Raw genomic sequence first — 21,718 nt, 5'->3', positions numbered from 1 at the left:
CACATGGCAGCTGACAGCCTCTAGTAACTCCAGTTTTACAGGATCCAATGCCTTCATTTGGCTTCCAATGACACCAAGCATGCATGTGGTGCAATTACATATATGCAAGTAAACACTCAAATACATAAAATTCAAAACGCATGGTGGCACACACCTTTAATACCAGCAGTGGGGAGGCAAAGGAAGGTAGGTCTCTATGAGTTCAAGCCAGCCTGCTCTATAGAGTCAGTTCAAGGACAGCCAAGGATACTCATAGAAACCTGATCTTGAAAAACAAAAACATATGGATGATTATGAACTACACTAACTGCCGAGCCATTTCTCCATTCCCCTAAAACTGAATTTCTATGTCTACAGGCTGACACAAAAGAGATGGCAAGCTGGATGAGCAAAGAGAAATTTATCATAATATCATCTGATGGAATAATTGAAAATGTTATATAAATTGGAGGATTTGATTATCTATTCATTATCTACTTTTAAAAGTGTGGGTTATGACGAAGGGTTGCATAACTGGATCATGACAAATTTGGCAACAGTAATACATAAAACAACCAAAAAGCTAACTAGAAATCAAATGTGTGCTAAGTCTGAGATGTTTCTGACAGCATTCCCCAGTGTTGTGTTGTATGTCTTCATTGAATCTTGATTCTGAACATACAACTTGCACTGTGAGTGGTATAATCCCACAAAATGCTAATGAACACTGTCTAAAATAATTCAGCTCAGATTTGAGACTATCATGTTATAAACTGCAGTGTCTTACTATATGTTTAGCTTCTGGTTCTTTTAGAAACTAGCTGGGTGTGGTTGTAAATGTCTTTAATCCCAGCACTCTGAAGGCACGGTTAGTCGGGATTCTGGAGTTTAAGGTCAGCCAGGGGTACTGAGAAACCCTGCCTTGAAAAAAACAAACATGGAAAGAAAGGAAGGAAAATAAAAGCTTTAGCCAGGCATGGTGGTACAAACCTTTAATCCCAGCACTCAAAAGGCAGGAGGATGTCGGTGAGGTCCAAATTAGTCTGGTCTATATAGCAAGCTTTAGTACAGCTAGGAATACTACCCCGTCCCTCCCTCAAAATAAGAAAAGCTTTTAATAAATTCCTACAGGCTGAAGAGATGGCTCAGGGGTTAACAACTATCTGTAACTCCAATATCTGACACCCTCGAACAGACATACATACAGGCAAAAACAACAATGTACATAAAGTAAAAATAAATATTAAAAACAAATCCCTACCACCATTCTTAAGGATGTAAGTATCAAATTAGTCTATGTTTAGATTGTATTATGTTAGAATATTTTGATATTAGAAACTATTTGAGTTAATCACTGGAGCTTCATTAAAAAAATGATTTTCCAGCTATTTCTTTTATTTACATTATTTATGTTGAAACAAGGTATCACTATGTAGTGACTTGTCTAGAACTCTGCCTCTAGTTTCTCAAGTGCTGGAATTAAAGACAAGTACCACTATGCCTGGTGTACTTTCTCTAACATTTACTTTTATTTTATGTGCACTGAGGTTTTGCCTGCATGTATATCTGTGAGAGGGTGTCACATTTCCTGGAACTGGAGCCAAAGATAGTTTTAAGCTGGTATTTGGATGCTAGGGACTGAACTCAGGTCCTTTGGATGAGCAAGTCAGTGATCATATCTGCTGAGCCATCTCCCCAGTCCCACCCAGTATCTAAAAATAAGGTTTTTTTTTTCTACTTCTTTCTTTGCGTGTGTTGTACATGAGTGTTTGTGGAAGTCATTGGACAAGTAGTAGTATATTGGTTCTATGCAACCATGAGGTCCATGTATCGAAACATTATAAGAGTATAAGGCTGACATCCATATGCACATGCCCACACATAAATTAAAAATTAAAATAAATTCAACTATAAAAATAAACAAGCATATATATTTTATTACTATACAAGTTTAATTTTACCTTTAATAAATTATAAGTTTATGCCAAAGATTACTTTAAATTTAAAATTTATCATCAGTAAACATGAAATACTTCTACTACCTGGGGTTATGTAAAAATCTCAGATGAAAATAGGCTAAGAGTGAAAGAAGTTTAAGGGCATATGTCTAACAGTACCTGATCAGTTCTAGCTGAGCCAGTTCCAAATTGGCTTGAAAAATAGGTTTCTTTGTGAACAATTCCCCAAGGATACATCTAAAAAGAATAAAATTTAAAGGTTAGAAAGAAATCCTTTGAACCTATCTAAATTATGTCTCGATAACCATGATAATCTAAGGAATTATAGACAATTTTACAAGGATGGTTAGCTGTTTCTATAAAGAGATTATTAACTTTTCATCATTAACTTTCTTTGTAGAACTATGCAATACTATGATAACCTCTCTGGCAATACAATTACAAAGAAACCAATGTATTATCAGCTAAAATCAATTTCATCAAGGCTTTTAAATGATTTTTGTCTAAATACTTGTGTTATTTTGAAATGGACACTCAGAGCCAGAGAGATGGTTCAGTGGGTCAAGCAAAGATTGAGACCTGTGTCTGAATCTACAGAAGGCACATAAAGCTGAGTGTGGCGGTGTGCCTATAATCCCAATGATCCTATAGCAAGATGGGAGCCAAAGGCAGGAGAATCCTTCGAAGTTGGGCCAAGCAGCAAATAACAAAAGGGGAAACACACATTTTCACATGCATACACATCACACATGTAACCAAATATAAATAAAATAAAACATTAGAAAAAGAAACAACAGGGTTAAAGAGGTATCTCAGTGATTAAGATCACTTGTTTTTGAAGAGGACCTGGGTTTAATTCCCAGCAACTATATGGTAGCTCACAACAATCTGTAATTCCATTCCCAGGGAATCTAATACCTTCTTCTGAGCTCTATATATACCAGACATATAAGGGAAAACATAAATACATACACGTAAACAAAATATTTGCACACACAATAAAATAAATAAAACTCTTAATATAAAAACTTTGGTGGAAAGATCACATGAACCTACAAGTTAGAAACTAGGATGTTCAACAGCAGAGAAATGGTTTTAAAAAGTAAAAAAAAGACTAGTTCAATCCTGAAGTAAACAAAGAGTTATCTCTAGGACATTATTAGTATAAGGATAAAACTAAAATAAGGACTATATATTTATCCTATACAATACTAAACTTCCTTTCCTAATTAGCTCTTGGGTTGACCTCAAAATTGGGATCTTCCTGCCTCCATGATGGGGTTCAAAATTATAGGTTTCTACTATACTGCCCAAGTATTTTAAATTTCTTGATTTTCATGATTATACTATGGCTATATAAGATGATATTTCTTGAAAGTATTTCAGATAAATGTAAAGGGGAAAAAATACAAATACTCCATACATTTCCTCTGTCTGAAACAATCTGTAGCTTCAACTCTAGGGGATCTGAAACCTCTGGCCTCAATGGGCACTATATTGGTGGACACATACCCAGATACAGACATTTACCTATACCTAAATAAAAATACGCTGAAGGTTGTGGTGCACCCCTTCAATCACAACACTTGGGAGGAAGAATGTTGGATCTGGGTTGGATGCCAGCCTAGCAGTCTTCATAATGAGTTCCAGGACAGTCAAGGGATATATAAAGAGATCTGGTTTCCAAAACATTTAAAATACAAAAAAATTAAAAAATGCCAATATTGTGGTGCTAATTATTTTAATGTACTTTTTGTTGGATTTTAGGGACATATATTCTCATGTAGCCTAGGCTGGCCCTGAACTCCCAATTCTTCAGCCACCACCTCCAAAATGTCAGAATTTCAGGCCTTTACCACCACCCTGAACTCTGTATACACTGTTTTTTAAAAAAAAAAAAAAAAAAGATTTTTATTTATTATGTATATAGATTTCTTCCTTCATGTATCCTGCAGTACAGAAGAGGACACCAGATCTTATTACAGATGGTTGTGAGCTACCATGTGGTTGCTGGGAATTGAACTCAGGACCTCTGGAAGAGCAGCCAGTGCTCTATTACTCTGAGCCATCTCTCCAGCCACCTCTGTATACACTTTTATTTAAATAAAATGTTTCCTTAATTCTTTTAGAATTCTATAAATGTATTTTGATCATATTCACACCCCACTTTAAAAATGTTTTTGTTTTGGTTTTTTGAGACAGGTTTTCACTCTAGCTATCGAGCCTGTCCTGGAACTAGCTCTTGTAGATCAGGCTGGCCTTGAACTCACAGAAATCCATCTTCCTCTGACACCCCTGAGTGCTGGGATTAAAGGCGTGTGATGCCACTACCCAGCTTTGGCTTTTTTTGTTGTTGTTGTTTTGGTTTTTTTCCCAAGACAGTGTTTCTCTGTAGCTTTGGAGCCTGTCCTGGAAATCACTAAGGAGACCAGGCTGGCCTTGAACTCATGGAGATGTCTTTGCCTCCCAAGTGCTGGGATTGTGTGCACAACCACTGTCTGGCTTATTTTTTTATTATTTATATGTGGGTTTCTTGGAGGCTAGAAGTATTTTATCCCCTTGAGCTGGAATTACGAATATTGCCTGTTCTGTATACTAGAAACTGATCCATGGTCACCCACAGCAAGAGCACCAAGTGTTCTCAACTGCTGAGCAATCTTTCTAACCCCCAAGAATTTTATTTTAAATTATATGCATTATGTGTGTTGGGATGGAGGTATGAACATGTTTATGCACATGCCCTGGAGATCAAAGATATCAAAATCCCCTGGAACTGGAGTTATGGATTGATGGTGGGAACCAAACCCCAGTTCCTCAGCAAGGGCATCAAGTGGTATTAATCACTGAGCCAACTTTACTGGCTCCAGCCCCTCTACCAGTATTTTTATCGCCTTCTTCCTCTTTCTCCTCTTCTGATTCTTTTGTCTTTTCTTTGAGAAAGGGTTTCACTACTTATACCTGGCTGGCTTAGAACTTGCTATGTAGATCAATCTGGCGTCCATCAGAGAGATGGATTCACTTGCCTCTGACTTTGAAGAATTGGGATTAAAGGCCTGTACTACTCACTATGCCTCATTCTATTAGCCTAAAATGTACTAAAACAAAATTTTACATCACCTACAATTTGCTTTATTAACTTTTTTAGTGTCTTCCTTAATTTGATTAGTGGGTAACTAAGTCTTTCAAAGTTTAGTAAGAGGTAGAAAAAGCAAAATTAAGGTTTATTTTCATTATTAACTGTCAAATTAACTTTTAAGCACAGTTTTAAATCAACTAGTAAAATAGGAAAGCATCAAAAAAGAAAATCACAAAGGAATAGATAGCTTTATTTATTTTGGAGACAGTGTTCTCAAACTTATTGAGAAACCTGCGAAGACCTTGTACTTTTTTTGGGGGGGGGGTTCCACACAGGGTTTTTCTATGCAGCTCTGGCTGTCCTAGATCCATTCTGTAGACTAGATTGGCCTAATGAACTCGGAGATCCACCTGGGTCTGTCTTCTGGGTTCTGGGATTAAAGGTCTACACTGCCGCGGCCACCCAGTTAGATCTTGAATTCCTGATCTTCCTGACTCCATTTGTCAACTGCTTCATATATAATTAAACTACTCTTTATACTTTCTGCCCAGATTTGTACATATAAGTGCTAAAATGACAGCCGTGTGCCACCATACTGTCTCTACTTCAGAGTTTTCTTTTATTTCAGTTTCCAGTGGTGTGAAAAACTACATCATGTAATCAACATTTTAGTCACCACAGTAAGCTAGCAGGATGTACAGACTGAAAAAACAAAACAAAACAAAAAACCAAACACGCAGGGTGGCGGTGGTGGCACACGCCTTTAATCCCAGCACTCGGGAGGCAAAGGCAGGCGGATCTCTGTGAGTTCGAGACCAGCCTGGTCTACAAGAGCTAGTTCCAGGACAGGCTCCAAAACCACAGAGAAACCCTGCCTCAAAACACACACACACACACAAAAAAAAGATGACACACTATTTTACAAAGTATGGATGTGGGAATCATAACCAATGAAAGGTGTCAGCAGTGTGCCACACCACCTACTAATAACAAATGTGGGCCATTTAGAATATTTAAGCCCCTTGCATGGTGGTACATGCTTAAGCATTTGAGGGGACAGGGTGGCTGAGCTCCAGGTCAGCCTGGACTATATATCAACTTCCCAGCCTGCCAGGGCTATATAACAAGACCCTGTCTCCAAAGAATAAATAAAAATAAAAGCACTTTGATCTTTAACATAGATGTAGCTTCTAATTTCATTTTCAAGCCAGGAATGGTATACAAATCTGCAATCCGAATACCTGGCAGTTAGATGCAGATAAATTAGGAGTTGAAGGATTTCTTGGGCTATACAAAGAGCTTGATGATACCCTGAGCTAAAAAGGAAAAAAAAAATTCAGAGTAGCTATGTTGGTACACACTTACAAGCACAGTATTTAGGAGGAAGAGGCAGGAAGACTGCCACAAATATGAAGTCAGACTGGTCTATAGTATAAATCAACATAGGCAGGGCTAGAGATACCCTGAGTAGAAAATGAAAAGGAAGGAAGAGAAGGGGGTGGGAGTAAACAGATCAAAAAGGAACATTTCTTAAGAGAAATGGCTGACAGCAGATAGAAGGCTGGAACATGAAAACGAGGAAAACTATTAAAGATTATTAACAATGAATCAAGAGTATTCAACAACTAACCTGATCAAATTTAGACTAGACAAAAATGAGAAAGTCTGAAAAAGAATTAGTACAATAAAAACTGGATAAATGGCTAGAATATCAAGAGCACTTTCTTGTCCTGAAGAGGACCAGAGTTTGGCTCCTACTACTTTATCAGTCAGCTCACAACTTCCTCTCTAGCCCTAAGTGATCTGATACCCTTTTCGGGATTAAATGGGCACTCCCAGAAGCGTGGTATATGCTCATGCTTGCTCTCGTCTATTCTCCTCTTTTCTCTTTCCCTCTCACACACTTTCACAAATAATTATTATTTTTTTTTTTTGGTTTTTTCGAGACAGGGTTTCTCTTTGGTATAATATGTATTTTTAAAAAGAGTACAATTGTTACATCAAATATGTAAATCTATCAGTTCCTAATGAACATAATAAGAAAACCAATAAAACAAGTCATTTTGCATGACAGTAGAGAAACCACCTCACTACTTTGAAAATTGGTAAGCAAAATGACATAACTAGCCTTTTGTTTTGGTTTTTTTGTTTTTGTTTTTTTTTGTTTTTGTTTTTAGAGACAGGGTTTCTCTGTGGTTTTGGAGCCTGTCCTGGAACTAGCTCTGTAGACCAGGCTGGTCTCGAACTCACAGAGATCCGCCTGCCTCTGCCTCCCAAGTGCTGGGATTAAAGGCGTGCGCCACCACCGCCCGGCCATAACTAGCCTTTTGTAATACTGAATATTAAACCCAGGATTTCACATACTAGACAGGCAAGTCATTGAGCTACATTCCATTCCTAGCATTTTCTTTCTTTTTTTTTTTTTTAAAATGACAGTGACAACAACAGATGCCCAGCCTGTGAGAAGTCTATAGAATAAATGATCTAGTTTTCTATAGAGACTGTTAAATAAACAACAATGATGAGACTTGAGATAAGCTGGACATAGTGATACACGCTAACTGGAGGCTAAGATAGAAGCATTACCAGATTCAGGAAAGACTGGGCAACTGAAACAAGTTGCTAAATTGTTTCCTTTTTTTGAAAAAAAATATAATTTACTTTTATCTATATTTATGCATGTGTGTAAGTGTACATACACTTAGGATGAAAGACAAAGGGCTAACATAGACAGTAAACAGTATATATTAATACTATGTGAATTACAGACAAAGCAAAAGGCTAAAAGAGTCTTACCCACAGCTCCAAACATCAATGGCTGGTGTGTATCTCTCCTCTCCCAGTAGCAGTTCTGGAGGTCGATACCACAAAGTAATGACTTTGTTTGTGTAAGGGCGACTGAAACATAAAACCATCAGGTTGTAAATGTACAATGGCATTTGATGGAAAATGTGTAACTAAAAACCAATGGAAATAGCTGCCAACTGAAGATAAGATTGTTAAACCAATTCCAACAGCAAATTAGCAGGTCAAAAGGAAGCTGTACAGAAGTGAAAGATGAAAGCACTTCTAGTCCAGTCTGTGTTAACTTAAGTCAATGAAGGGCTGACTGAAGAATGCCAATAATGTCTAAGATCTAGGTGGTACATGAGATGTCAGCACATGCCTTTAAGGCCAGCAGTCCACACACATGTGGAAGACACTCAGACATAAATGGACACAAATACACATGACACAACACAAACCCAACTTCAAGATGATCTGATACCACTTCAGTCAAGAGTGAGAAAGCAACCCACACAAAATTAAAAACAGAGTCTTTTTTTAAAAAAATGAATGAGACTGGGCATGATGGCTCACACCTTTAATTCCAACACTAGGCCACTATGCAGACAGAGGTAGGTGTGTATTTCTGTGAGTTCTACCACACTGAGTGCAACATAAGCGAATGATCAAAAACATTTAGGCTGGAACACATTCAAATACTTAAGGAGTTTTAATAGTCATTATAATTTGTAGAATTTGAGTATCAAAAAATTAAAAGGATTCTTCTCTAATTCCCATACAGTTTTACTTTTTTTTCTTTTGAGATAGTGCTCTTGCCATTTCAAAGTTGGCCTAAAATTATGAGATACAAATAAACCTTCCCATATGGAGTTTTAATGAATGCCTTACCTTTCTTCAGAGTTATATAGCCGAGCAAGTCCAAAATCTGCTAGTTTGATTTGTCCACTGTAAAACAAACAAACAAATAATTATTTTCACAAGAAACAACTCTCAAACTACACTTGGAAACATAAGTGCCAACTAAACCTAAAAGGATTATAAAAAAAATTAATGCGTAATATTTCTAAAAGGTTACCCTCCCCATTTTAGCCTCTCCTAACAAAGTTTGTAATGCCTCATAAAATATATGTATATAGCCAGGCGGTGGTGGCGCACGCCTTTAATCCCAGCACTTGGGAGGCAGAGGCAGGCGGATCTCTGTGAGTTCGAGACCAGCCTGGTCTACAGAGCTAGTTCCAGGACAGGCTCCAAAACCACAGAGAAACCCTGTCTCGAAAAAACAAAAAAAAAAAACAAAAAAAACAAAAAAAAAATATGTATATGTATATACACACACATATATTATTGAATTTTTAAATCTGATTTCTATCTTTTCATGTTCATTTTTACCATGGAGTCTACATATGTTACCCAGCATGGTGTCCAACTACTAAACTTAAGCATCATCATCTCATCTCAACCCCGTCAAGAACTGTAACTATAGGTATGCATCTCCCACAACAGTTTTAATTAATTTTGTTTCTTTATTATTTTATTTTATTTATTTATTTATTTATTTATTGGTTTTTCGAGACACGGTTTCTCTGTGGTTTTGGAGCCTGTCCTGGAACTAGCTCTTGTAGACCAGGCTGGTCTCAAACTCACAGAGATCTACCTGCCTCTGCCTCCCGAGTGCTGGGATTAAAGGCGTGTGCCACCATTGCCCGGCTATTACTATTTTTAGACAAGAGTTTTCCACATAGCCTTGTCTGGCCTCAATCTCACTCTATAACCATGTTAGCCTTGAACACAGAGGCCGCCTCGTTATACTGAGATTAAAGGTGTGCACCGCCACCTTTAAATATTTATTTTACGGCAGACATCTGTGTCTAGTACCTGCTAAAGTAATAACCTAATAATGAAAGGGGTGGGGAGAAATGGTCTGTTCTAGACTAAGAGATAGTTAAGGGCAAACATGATGGCACATACTTCTAATCCTAGCATTAGAGGCAAGGGGTTCAGGTTCATGGCTAGCCTGGGCCTCAGAGTATGATCCTGTCTCATAGCACAAATAACTGGAGATATACAGCTGAGTGGCAGAGAACATTCAAGGTACCTGATAGCTCAGGTAAGACAAAAATCAGATTGTACGGGCTGGAAAAATGGCTCTGCAGTTAAGAGCACTGACTGCTCTTCCAGAGGACCCAGGTTCAATAACAAGCACCCAAATGGTGGCTCAAAACTGTCTGTGACTACAGTTTCAGAGGAGCCAACACTCTTACACAGGCATACACACAAGTAAAACACAAATGTACATAAATAAATATATAATCAGAGGGTATAGGAAAGAGGTTATCCCAGGAGGTGGCCCCAAAAGTATGAGCAAAGGGACAGACTATGGAAACAAGAAAAGTAATAGCAGCAAAACTTTACATTAAAATCAACCATTATCATAAAGAGTCTGAACACCTTTTATCCATTTGCCCAAAATACTCCTTCTTTACTATATGAAACAGGATCTCACTACATCATACAGTCTTGCCTTGAATTTATGATAATCCTCTAGTTTTAGCATCCCAAATGTAGGGATTATAAACATGAACAACTTCACCTGGCTCATAACATTTTAAAGTTTAATTTATAAGCAAATTAAAAAGAAAAGAAAAAAAGTAAAGGAATATTTATCTTCTATCAAGAAAAATGAGTTGGAGAGATGGCTCAGAGGTTAAGAACACTGACTGCTCTTCCACAGGTCCTGAGTTCAATTCCCAGCAACCATGTGGTGGCTTATAACCATCTGTAACAGATCTGGTGCCCTCTTCTAGTCTTCAGACAGAACAGTGTATACATAATAAATAAATTATAAAATAAAAATAAAAAAATATCAAGAAAGACAGCCAGGTGGTAGTGATGCACGCCTTTAATCCTAGCACTCGGGAGGCAGAGGCAGGTGGATCTCTGTGAGTTCAAGACTAGCCTGATCTACAGAATGAGTTCCAGGACAGGTTCCAACGCTACATGGAGAAAACCCATCTCAAAAAACAAAACAAAACAAAACAGCAAAAAAGAAACAAACAAACAAAAAACCTCAATTCCTTGACTATTGCTATCCTGAGGTCCCAAGAGGAACCAAAATCAGGGTACAAAGGAGAACCAAAGATTACATTTCACGAATATATCTATGGAAATTTTGCTATCCTTTGACATCACCAGCATCTGCTACATGAATCACAGTAGGGACTGAGAAAAGTATTTCTTCACTTGTTTGGTTATTGGTTTTTTTTTTTTTTTTTGCTTTTTTTTGTTGTTATTGTTGAGATAGGGCTTCTCTGTGCTGCTCTAGCTGTCCTGGAACTTGCCCTGTACACCAGGCTGGCCATAAATTCAGAGATCTACCTGTCTCTGCTTCCCAAGTGCAATTAAAGGTAATTATTAGTCTTTATTTCTAGGCAGGTATTAAAGGTGGCTATTAGTCTTTATTTCTGTATGTATGCCATGGTGTGTGTATGTCAGGAGTCAGTTCACTTCTTCCACACTGTGAACTCTCATCAGGCTTAGCAGCAAGTGCCATCTCACTGTCCCTGTTTCTTTTGTGATGCTGGGAACTGAATTAGAACCTCATATATGATAGAGAAGAACTATAAAACTATGCTATATTCCCAGCACATTTATTAATTATTTATTTAAAGATAAGGTCTTATGGCTCAAGCTAGCCTGAAACTCTGATGTGGAAGTACTGCCAAATTTCGGCATAAACAAAAACTGCTATTATTTTATTTATTATATTCCAGTGACAAAAAGAAAACAGATCCACATATAAATAGCAAAAAATCCTTTCTGAGACTGTGACTTTAAAATGTCTTTTGAAATGATCTTCAAGTACTTAGCACCTTATTTTCCTGAAATTCAACTGTCTATCACAGTATATTTCCTTCCCTTAACTGTGTGTTAATGTCACCTCTGACCTTATACTTTGCAAATTTTCTTTTTAAGTATTATAATTTGCAATCTGATATCTATGACTACTCCCTTTTTAAACATGACCATATTGCTGTCATTATTTTCCTTATTCCTGTCTCTTTGGCCATTTCTCTTGGATTCGACTTAATTTTGTTATTTAGACAGGGTCTCATTATGTAGATAAACCTCTGCCACCAAGCCTGACTTAAAGATACTCTTCTCCCCCCACCCCTGATAACCACCTTGTGCTTGTGCTAAATAACTGGAATATGTCCAACATACATAGCCATTCACAGAACCCTCAGAGCTAAGCCTGGAATGGTTGAAGAATTAATAAATACTTCTGCTGATGGAGAAGACCCTATCTTCTGTGGCACCCAATAAAAATGAAGACCACTGAGTATAGAGCAAAACGAGCAGGATTAGAAACTTGAAGGATCAAGTTGGCTTGTGGCTTCCCACATCTCAATTAGTAACCATGACGGACTTCAATTTAGTATAAAATTTCAATCTCTATGACTCTGGAAGTCAGGGACTAGTCAAAGGGGATCCCACTAAAAATATACATAAAACAGAACTATAATTATTACTTTTTTCGAGATATCCTCTCAGGAAGAAGAAAATAAAATACTAAGTGCCAAAAAGCCTCAAACTGACAGCTATCATTAAATTTTCTTTTGTTGTACAGTTTAGGGCTATACTACTGAGCCACAGCTATAGCCAGCTATAATCCTAGTTTACTCATTGTTTTTTTTTTTCAGCCAGATAGTGGTGGTGCACACTTGTAATCCTAGCACTCAGTAGGCAGAGGCAGACAGACCTTTGAGTTTGAGGTCAGTCTGGTTTACAGAAAATTCCAGGACAAAACAATTGTATTTTTTTTTCTTATTTTTTTCTTTTTATTTATTTATTTATTTGGTTTTTTGAGACAGGGTTTCTCTGTGGCTTTGGATTTTTTTTTTTTAATATGCATTGGTGTTTTGCTTGTATGAGGATGGCAGATCTCGGAGTTACAAACAGCTGTAAACTGCCATGTGGGTACTGGGAATTAAACCAGGGTACTCTGGAAGAGCAACCAGTGCACTTAACTGCTGAGCCAGTCGCCAATTGTTTCTTCACTGAGAGTCTTGCTATGTATCCCTGGCTGGCCTGGAACTCACCACGGAGACCATGATGGCCTTGAACTCCTAAAGATAAAACCTGTCCCTGCCTCCCAAAGGCTAGAATTAAAGGTGTTTACCACACTTACCTTTAGACAGATCTTTTTTATTTTAGACAAGGTCTCATTATGTACCTCTTGCTGTCCTGGAACTATGCAGATCATGCTCATGCTGGTCTTGAACTCACAGAGATCCATCTGCCTCTTCCACCCAAGTGCTGACATTAAAGGCATATACCACTATGCCCAGCAAGTCTTACCAGTTACTAGGCAAATTCAAATATACAATTTTCCTGCTCCAGCCTTCCAAGTAGCTGAGACTACAGATGAACTATGAATTATTGATATAGACTTAGTAGAATATTTTGAGTTGCAGAGACAGGAAGAGAACGGATTAAAAAAAAAAAACTTTTTTCAAAATGGTGTCTTACTAAATTGTTCAAGCTAGCATAAACTCCTGATTCCCTCACTTTAACTTTCCTACTAGCTGCGATTATAAGAATGTAAACATAGTTCCGGTTTAAGAATAAATCTTTATATGTCTTGCTTCCCTCACAATAAAGGCATTAAAGTATATATAATTTAAAGTACTGCTTTACAAAGACATTTTGAATGCCCCCCTCCCAAACCGTAGGTAACAGAAACCTCTTCAGTAGGATATACATAATCATAAACTGGTTCCTAGTAACAATTTAGATTCACCTTTCACCATAATTGCTTTACTTCATGCTCTAGTAATAATGTTTATAATTATGTTTATCGTTTTCTAAACATAATACACCATTTATTTAATTTTTTTTTGAAGCTAAGAGTCTCAGTTTCAGGCTGGCCATGAAACTGCTATGTGGCACTACAAATCAAACCCAGGTGTGGGTGCACACTGGCACTACGAATTGAGCTCTATTCCCACTCTACTTTCAAATCCTCAGTCTTCCTTCCTTAGCTTCTACAGTGCTGGCATTGCAGCCATGCTCTCTTTCACGTGTTTTTGTAAAAGCAATGTTAGAGATTTTGGTTCTTCGTTGTCAATCTTTCTGATAATTTCTTCTTCCTTTTTTTTTTTTTTTTTTTTTGATTTTTCGAGATAGGGTTTCTCCGTAGCTTTTGGTCCTGTCCTGGAACTAGCTCTTGTAGACCAGGCTGGCCTCGAACTCACAGAGATCCGCCTGCCTCTGCCTCCCGAGTGCTGGGATTAAAGGCGTGCGCCACCACCGCCCGGCCTTTCTGATAATTTCTATTTAATTCTCAAAGCTGCATCTTTTCAGGTGATTCTAAATTAAACAAACAAACATGGTCTGTTATGGTGATGTATGCCTTTAATCCCAGCACTTGGGAGGCTGAGAAAGAGAATCATAGTTAAAAACCACTTGTGGTACATACTGAGACTCTGTCTGGTGCGGGAGAAATGTCTGTATTCTGTCAATCATGTTATAAATAAACGCTGATTGGCCAGGCAGGAAATATAGGTGGGAAAACCAGACAGGAAGTAGAAATGATGTAATGAGAACAGGAGAATTCTGGGAAGGAGGAAGCTGATTCCTCCCACTCCTGCCCAGACCACCGAAGAAGCAGGATGTGATCTGCCCCACTGAAAAAAGGTAATGAGCCACATGGCTAACATCGATCAGAAAAATGGGTTAATCAAGATGTGAGAGTTAGCCAGTGAGAGGCTAGAGCTAATGGGCCAATCAGCTTATAATTTATGGAGACCTATGTGTGATTTTCTTTGGGGCTAAACAGCTGGGAGTACCTGGCAGGACAGAAACCCAACAAGCAAGCCTGGCCCCCCTTCATGTTACATCTGTCTAAAAATTCTTACTGAATTGAAAAGCTAAATTGTTTAGCTCTACTCCTTAACTCAGCTGCACAACCACCACCAACCTGTGAGTGTGGATTTGGTGTGTGTGTGTGTGAGAGAGAGAGAGAGAGAGAGAGAGAGAGAGAGAGAGAGAGAGAGAATTTGTGTGTGTATTGAGGCAAGGCCTTCCTCTAAAAGAACTGACAAAGTCAGTTGACAGGGGAGGGACGTTTCTTTCCACTAAAGAAGGATACTAAGAACCAAATATATATTTAAGTTTTCTCTGGATAACAGCACTATTTTTAACTATATGGTATATTCTCTAGTAGATTAATACTCTAGAATGTTGGCAATTAAAGAATATTTGAAATCCTATTTTATTAATTCTAACATTACATCAGGAAAGATGATACAAAAGAGAGGTCAAAAGGAGAGAGACAACAATAAATGAACACATTCAACATGCATAACAAGTAAAAAAAATTGCATTGCTTATATCCTAATTATCTAGACCAAAATCCAAAAGAAAGGGAACATGTGATTAGCCTCATTTGCTTATTATGTTACCTGTTATTCAGCAAAATGTTAGAACATTTAATATCCCGATGGAGGAAATTCTTTTTGTGACAGTAATCCAATCCTTCCATTAGCTGTTTCATGAATGACTTGATATGGTCCTCAGAAAAGTGCACCAAACCTGATTCTAGTAGTCCCATTAAGTCATGGTCCATATATTCAAATACAAGGTAAAAGGCACCTACATAACATGAAAAAAAATTTAAAAGAAAGTTGAAATAACAATTCCCAAATTTGAATATAAATGAGGTTAACTAGAGTCTCCCTGGAACAACCGATTTTATAGATGAATAACCTAAAAATTAGACTAATAAAATAATTTTCCTTTTCTAAGGATAAATAACACTACTGCAATAATCAATTATTTATTTATAATATAATTTATACTAAATAAGTAATGAATCAATAAATCTTGATACCCATACTACCTATATGTGAATTATTTATGTTTTAAGAGAACTTGATATTTATATATTATATACTTCAAGATTAAAAGTTTATTAACAGTTACAGACCCTGGGACAAATCAATTAGCTGGCAATTATAGTTTTACTTGTTTTATTTTGTGTAAGACAACCATGCCCATTTGTTATAAACTGGGTCTTTTTTTTCTTGACATATTTTATTTTATAGGAAGAGTGTTTTGTTTGCGTATATCAATGCACCACATCCACGCACGAATCATGCATAGGACAGAAGATGGTACTGAATCCACTGGAATTGGAGTTACAGATAGTTGTAAACTGACATGTGAGTGTTGGTAAGCAAATAAGGGTCCTTTGAATCACCTTTTCCAACTCTCCTTTCCACTCCCTTTTTTGAAACAGTATATATCTTATTATATGTAGCCCTGGCAGGCCTGGAGCTGACTATGCAGGTTGGCCTCTAACTCCGGAGCACAATTCACAATTACCTATAATTGCAGCTTCAGAAGATCTGATGTCTTCTGAACTCAATGGCACCCACACACATGTGCTATAAACTCAGACTAACACATAAACAAATTCAGAAATGGGTAAAAAGTAGTAAGAAACACACTAAAAATAGGTGTAGGGAATTTGGAATTTATACCAATGTTGTAAACGTGGAATTCAGTCCTACAGGCTGAGGCTGTAGTTTACTTGGGAGAGTGTTTGCCAAGCATGCATAAAATCCTGGGTTTGTACTATGTTTTTGTTTTCCAACAGGGCTGGCATGGAACCTACACTGCAGATATGTAGATATGCAGACCAGGCTGGACCCAAACTGCCTAAACCTCCCGAGTGCTCAGATAAAGACAGACACCACTATGCCTAGCAAAACCCTGGGTTTGAGTCCAATACCTCATAAATCATGTGTGGTAGAGAAATTAAAGGTCACCCTTAACTACTCAGTTATAGAGAAGTCTGGGCATTTTGAAACCTTAGCAAAACACAACAAAATCCTCCAGGTTTATAATTCTGTTCAATAGTACCATAAAAAAAAAGAAATCCAACCCAAGGTATCAAGTGTAACCAGGCAAGTAATCCATAATTTAGCTACATCCTCAGTACAAGGCAGGGATTCTTAATATATAGGGTAGAATTCAAGAACTCTCTCACATTTCCCAAATGGTATGCATTTATTTTTCAAAGAAATAGAATGTTTTTGTGTAAGTGTGCACGTCCACACAGTATGTGCACAACGACACCCTGGCTCACATGTACACATGGTATCAAGGGTAAAGGTTGACTCTGGGTTATTGTCCTCTTCTACCATTCTCCACCTTATTTTTTCAGACAGTCTCACACTAAACTTACTGTTTAGTTACTAAGCTTACTGTTTTGGCTAGAGAGACTGGGCAGTGAGTTCAGTCCCTGAGATTCATTTGTCTCTCTGCCTTACGAAATGCAGGATCAGAGACATGCACTGTTATGCTCAGCTTGGGTCTTCATGATTACATGGCAAGCACTTATCCACTAAGACAGCTCCTCACCCCTTTGCATTTCTTTTTTCCTTTCTTCATTTTTTTGGAGGGGAGGTGATGAACAGAATGAGGACACACACATTCTCAGTTTCCTGAACATTTTCAAACAGTTCAAAGTTCCAAAAAAGAAAAACGGTATTAAAGGAGTACCTTGGAGAAGACTACGCTAAGACCAGACAACACTAGAAATAGTGAGATAGTGCAGAGAACTGGTGCTCTACTAGAGGGCCAGGAATTCATATCTAAAATCCATACTGCACCTTACAAGCACCTTTGATTTTTCTTAGAAAGAACTAGATATATGGCTCAGCTGTGGGGTTTTTTGTTATTATATGTATCTATGTGATGGTATATACTACTGATTAAAAGTGTGCAGGAGGCCAGAAGAGAATGTCAGATTACCCTGGAGCTGAGGTTACCAATGGTCCCAGGACAGTCTGGTCTACAGAATGAGTTCTAGGACAGTCAGAACTGTTACAAAGAAAAACCCTGTCTCAAAAAAGCAACAAAAGAGGCTGGAGAGATGACTCAGAGGTTAAGAGCACTGGCTGCTCTTCCAGAGGTCTTGAGTTCAATTCCCAGCAACCACATGGTGGTTCACGACATCTATAATGAGATCTGGTGCCCTCTTCTGGTATGTATGTGTTAACAGAACATTGTATACATAATAAGTAAATAAATCTTAAAAAAAAAAAAAAAAAGCAACAAAAAACTTAGATGTTTAACTATTTGTGAGCAGCATAGACTGTAATTACACAAACATAAATGATTATGTTCATTACATACCTATGGTAACAGTCACACACACTTAGTTGTAGAATGCATGACTAGGTTCAATGTTGGGGAATATATGCAAGGATGGCTTCAAATTAAGGCTATATAAATTTTTACTGTATTTCTTAAAATCAATCTAAAACTACTATAAAAATCAGTTGACTAGGGCTGGAGAGATGGCTCAGAGGTTAAGAGCATTGCCTGCTCTTCCAAAGGTCCTGAGTTCAATTCCCAGCAACCACATGGTGGCTCACAACCCTCTGTAATGGGGTCTAGTGCCCTCTTCTGGCCTGCAGGCATACACACAGACAGAATATTGTATACATAATAAACAAATAAATAAATATTTTAAAAAAAAATCAGTTGACTAAGTAATTTTATCTTACATACTACCTTGAAATTTATTCATAAAGAATGTTTAGGGGGCTAGAGAGATGGCTCAGCTGTTACAAGCACTGGATGTTCTTTGAGAGAATCCAGGTTTGATTCCCAGAACCCAGATGTCTGTAATCCCAGGTCCAGGGAATCTAATGTCTAGTCTCTGTGGGCACCATGCACACATGTGGTATGTGCAGACAAAACACCCATACACATAAAGTAATTGTTTTTTAAATGCATGTTTTGCTTAGTTGGTTTATGAAACAGGGTTTTTCTGTGTAGCCCTGGTTGTCCTGGAAATTCACTCTGTAGATCAGGCTGGCCTCGAATTCACATACATCTATCTGCCTGCCTCTGCCTCCTAAGTGCTGAGATTAAAGGCAAGCACCACCAGTACCTGGCCTAAAAATGTATATTTTATTAAACAATGCTATTTAGCAAAATCAAACAAACAAAAACCACTCTTTTGAAAAAAGAATTAAGTTTTTATATATTATCCTAGGTTGGACTCAAACATATTTCATAGACTTATTTGACTTTGAACCTGTGATCCTCACCCCAGCCTCCAGTTATGATTATAGTAATATAACTCCATACCTAGCTTAATCTGCTAATACATATTTTAGGTCAACTGCAGGTGGCATTCATTGTCTTTTCTTGTTAATTATTTTGTTTGTGTGTGTGTGGCATGCATGGGAAGGTCCAAAAAAAAAAAAAAAAAGAGGAAATGGTTCATGTCACCTGTGGGATCTATCTAGGTTGTCAATCCTGAAAGAAAGAACCTCTACCTGCTGAGCCATCTGGACAGTCCCAACTTGTTTTTAAGCACAGGGTCTCTTGCTTTATTTAATTCACTTAGTCAATGGGATGACTGACCAGCCAGTGCCAACGACTTGCCCATTTGCTTTCCTAGCACTGGGATTTCATGTGTACTCAGCCATGCCTAAATTTTCTGTGTGATGTCTAGGAATTTAATTCAGGTCCTCATAATGAGGGAGCTATCTCTTAAAGCCCTCATCTGCAATCACCTTAACTCATCACACACCCCCCAAAAAATAATAATAATAAAGTAAGATTTGGGACTAAAGGGAAGGAGCAGCAGTTAAGAGCACTTGCTGTTATTGCAGAGGATCCAGATTTGATTCCAGCACCCATTCTGTTACTCACAACTGTCGATAACGTCAGTTATAGGTCCTCTACCAGTACTGGATGTATAAAATGCAAACATGCATTTTAGGCAAAACATCCACACACATAAAATAGAAATAAAACAAGTTTACAAAAACAAGCACTTGGAGATAGAAACAGTTGGAACCCTGTGAGCTTGAGGCTAAACTGGCCTACAAAGAGAGTTCCAGAACATCCAGATTTTCGTAGGGAAACCCTGTGTTGAAAAGTAATCAAATAGGTGTTTGGGGGAGAAGGGGGTGGAGCAAAACTCTGGGGCTGGAGAGATGACTCAGTGGTTAAGAACACTTATGGTTCTTGCAGAAGATCTGAGCTCAATTTCCAGCATCCACATGGTGGCTTACAATCACTTATACCTCCAGTTCCAGGGGATCTGACAACAACTCTGACTTCTGTGGCCACTGTACACATATGGCATGCACATACACATGTAAATATTTGTACACATAAATAAATCTTAGAAAAAAAGAAAGAAAGAAGACTGAGGTCAACCTGTCAAAAAAAATTTGACACTGGCAGAACTATACATGGCAGCACATCACTTTAATCCCAGCACTTGGAAGATAGAGGCATGAGGGTAATAAGTTCAATGTCATCCTTACCTATATAAAAAGATTGGAGGCTAGCCTAGCTTCGTGAGATAATATCCTAAAAAGTTCACACAGTGGTAAGCAAGCTAAGAAAGGAAAAATAAAATTGTGTGGTAGTATAAAACTATAATCACATTATTTGGCAGGCTGTTGAACGAAGAAGTTAACAAGAAACTGGAGACCAGCCTAGACTACATAATAAGACCCTGTCTTAAGAAACAAAATAGGAGCTGGAAAGATAGTCCAGCATTTAAGAGCACATAATGCTCTTGCAGAGGACCTAAGTTTGGTTCCCAGTAACAACAATGTGTGGCTTACAACCACCTACAACTCCAGCTGCAGGAGATCCAGCCTGTTCTACATAGCAAGTATGGTTTAGTAAATAAGAACACTTGTAGCTCTTGCAATGGATCTCTATTCAATTCTAAAAATCCATATGGCTGCTTACAACCATTGGTAATCCCAGTATCAGGACATCTAGTGCCTCTTCTGGTCTCCGCGCAGACAAAAGCATTTATACAGATAAAAATACACTTGGGGGCTAGAGAGATGGCTCAGAGGTTAAGAGCACTGGCTTCTCTTCCAGAGGTCCCGAGTTCAATTCCCAAAAACTACATGATGGCTCACAACCATCTAAAATGAGATCTGGCACCCTCTTCTGGATTGAAGGCACATATGCAGACAGAACACTGTACACGAATAAATAAATAAATCTTTTAAAAGAATACATTTGGGACTCAGAGGAAAGTAGATACCTAAGTTCATGTTTGAAGATAGTAAAGTGTACATACAGAAATATCTAGGAGTCAGCATTACAAGGAGACTCTATCTCAAAAATAAATAAATGCTGGGCTTATCTTTAATCTCAGATCTCTGGAGGCGGAGTCAGGCAGAACTCTGAATTCAAGGCCAGCCTGGTCTACTTAGTGAGTTACAGAATGGTTAGTACTATGTAGATAGAAACCCCGTCAACTCTCCCTGCCCACCCCCCAAAATTCATATAAATGGAGATAGAGAGATGGCTCTATAGTTAAGAGCAGTTTTTGTTTTTGCAGGCATATGTGTGCTTGCAGATAAAACCTCATACACATGAAATTAAAGATGCAGAAATTTCTGCTATTACCTTTGTCTTTCTTGAAATCCAGTGCATCTTGTTTGTCTGTAACAATTTCCTTCATGTTAACAACACTTCGATGTACTAACTGACGAAGGATTTTGATCTCTCGGATGGCTGTGATTGGGAAGCCCTCTTTCTCATTATCTAGTCGAACCTTCTTCAGAGCTACTAGTTCTCCTGCAAAAATATAAGTGGACTGTCACTATAATCAACTGCAGTTATTAGTCATTGTCATGAACCGGTATTCAGACGTACGCATTTTTGTATTTTTTACATAAAACCTCTATGTTTCCCTTCTTTTTTTTAAGAGGCTGAGATTGAGCTTTGAGCCTACGGTAAGAATGCCTTTTAACATCAGGGTACACAACCAGCCTTATTCCTATCTTCAAGCTGATACATAATCTCATTCTTTTCCTACCTCTCTTTCTCATTTCTGAGACAAGGTTTTGCTAAG

The 21,718-nt window shown here is 37.8% G+C and overlaps 1 protein-coding gene across 9 annotated transcripts in view; it reads right to left on the bottom strand.

The window, feature by feature from the left end:
- Positions 1–21,718, bottom strand: part of Cdk12 (cyclin dependent kinase 12) — a 78,985-nt gene that overhangs the window by 38,077 nt on the left and 19,190 nt on the right. For all 9 annotated transcript variants that reach the window (XM_057776753.1, XM_057776752.1, XM_057776756.1 and 6 more), the window contains exons 5-9: positions 21,271–21,441; positions 15,264–15,453; positions 8,689–8,745; positions 7,810–7,911; positions 2,097–2,174 (exon numbers count right to left, since the gene is read on the bottom strand). In XM_057776753.1, coding sequence (XP_057632736.1) covers positions 2,097–2,174; positions 7,810–7,911; positions 8,689–8,745; positions 15,264–15,453; positions 21,271–21,441 — 598 coding nt within the window. The remainder of the gene's footprint in view (positions 1–2,096; positions 2,175–7,809; positions 7,912–8,688; positions 8,746–15,263; positions 15,454–21,270; positions 21,442–21,718) is intronic.

Source organism: Chionomys nivalis, chromosome 7 (genome assembly GCF_950005125.1).
Source record: "Chionomys nivalis chromosome 7, mChiNiv1.1, whole genome shotgun sequence".
In the NCBI taxonomy this organism is placed as follows: domain Eukaryota; kingdom Metazoa; phylum Chordata; class Mammalia; order Rodentia; family Cricetidae; genus Chionomys; species Chionomys nivalis.
Note: the sequence above shows the minus strand (reverse complement) of the source record. Positions and strands in the feature narration are given on the sequence as shown.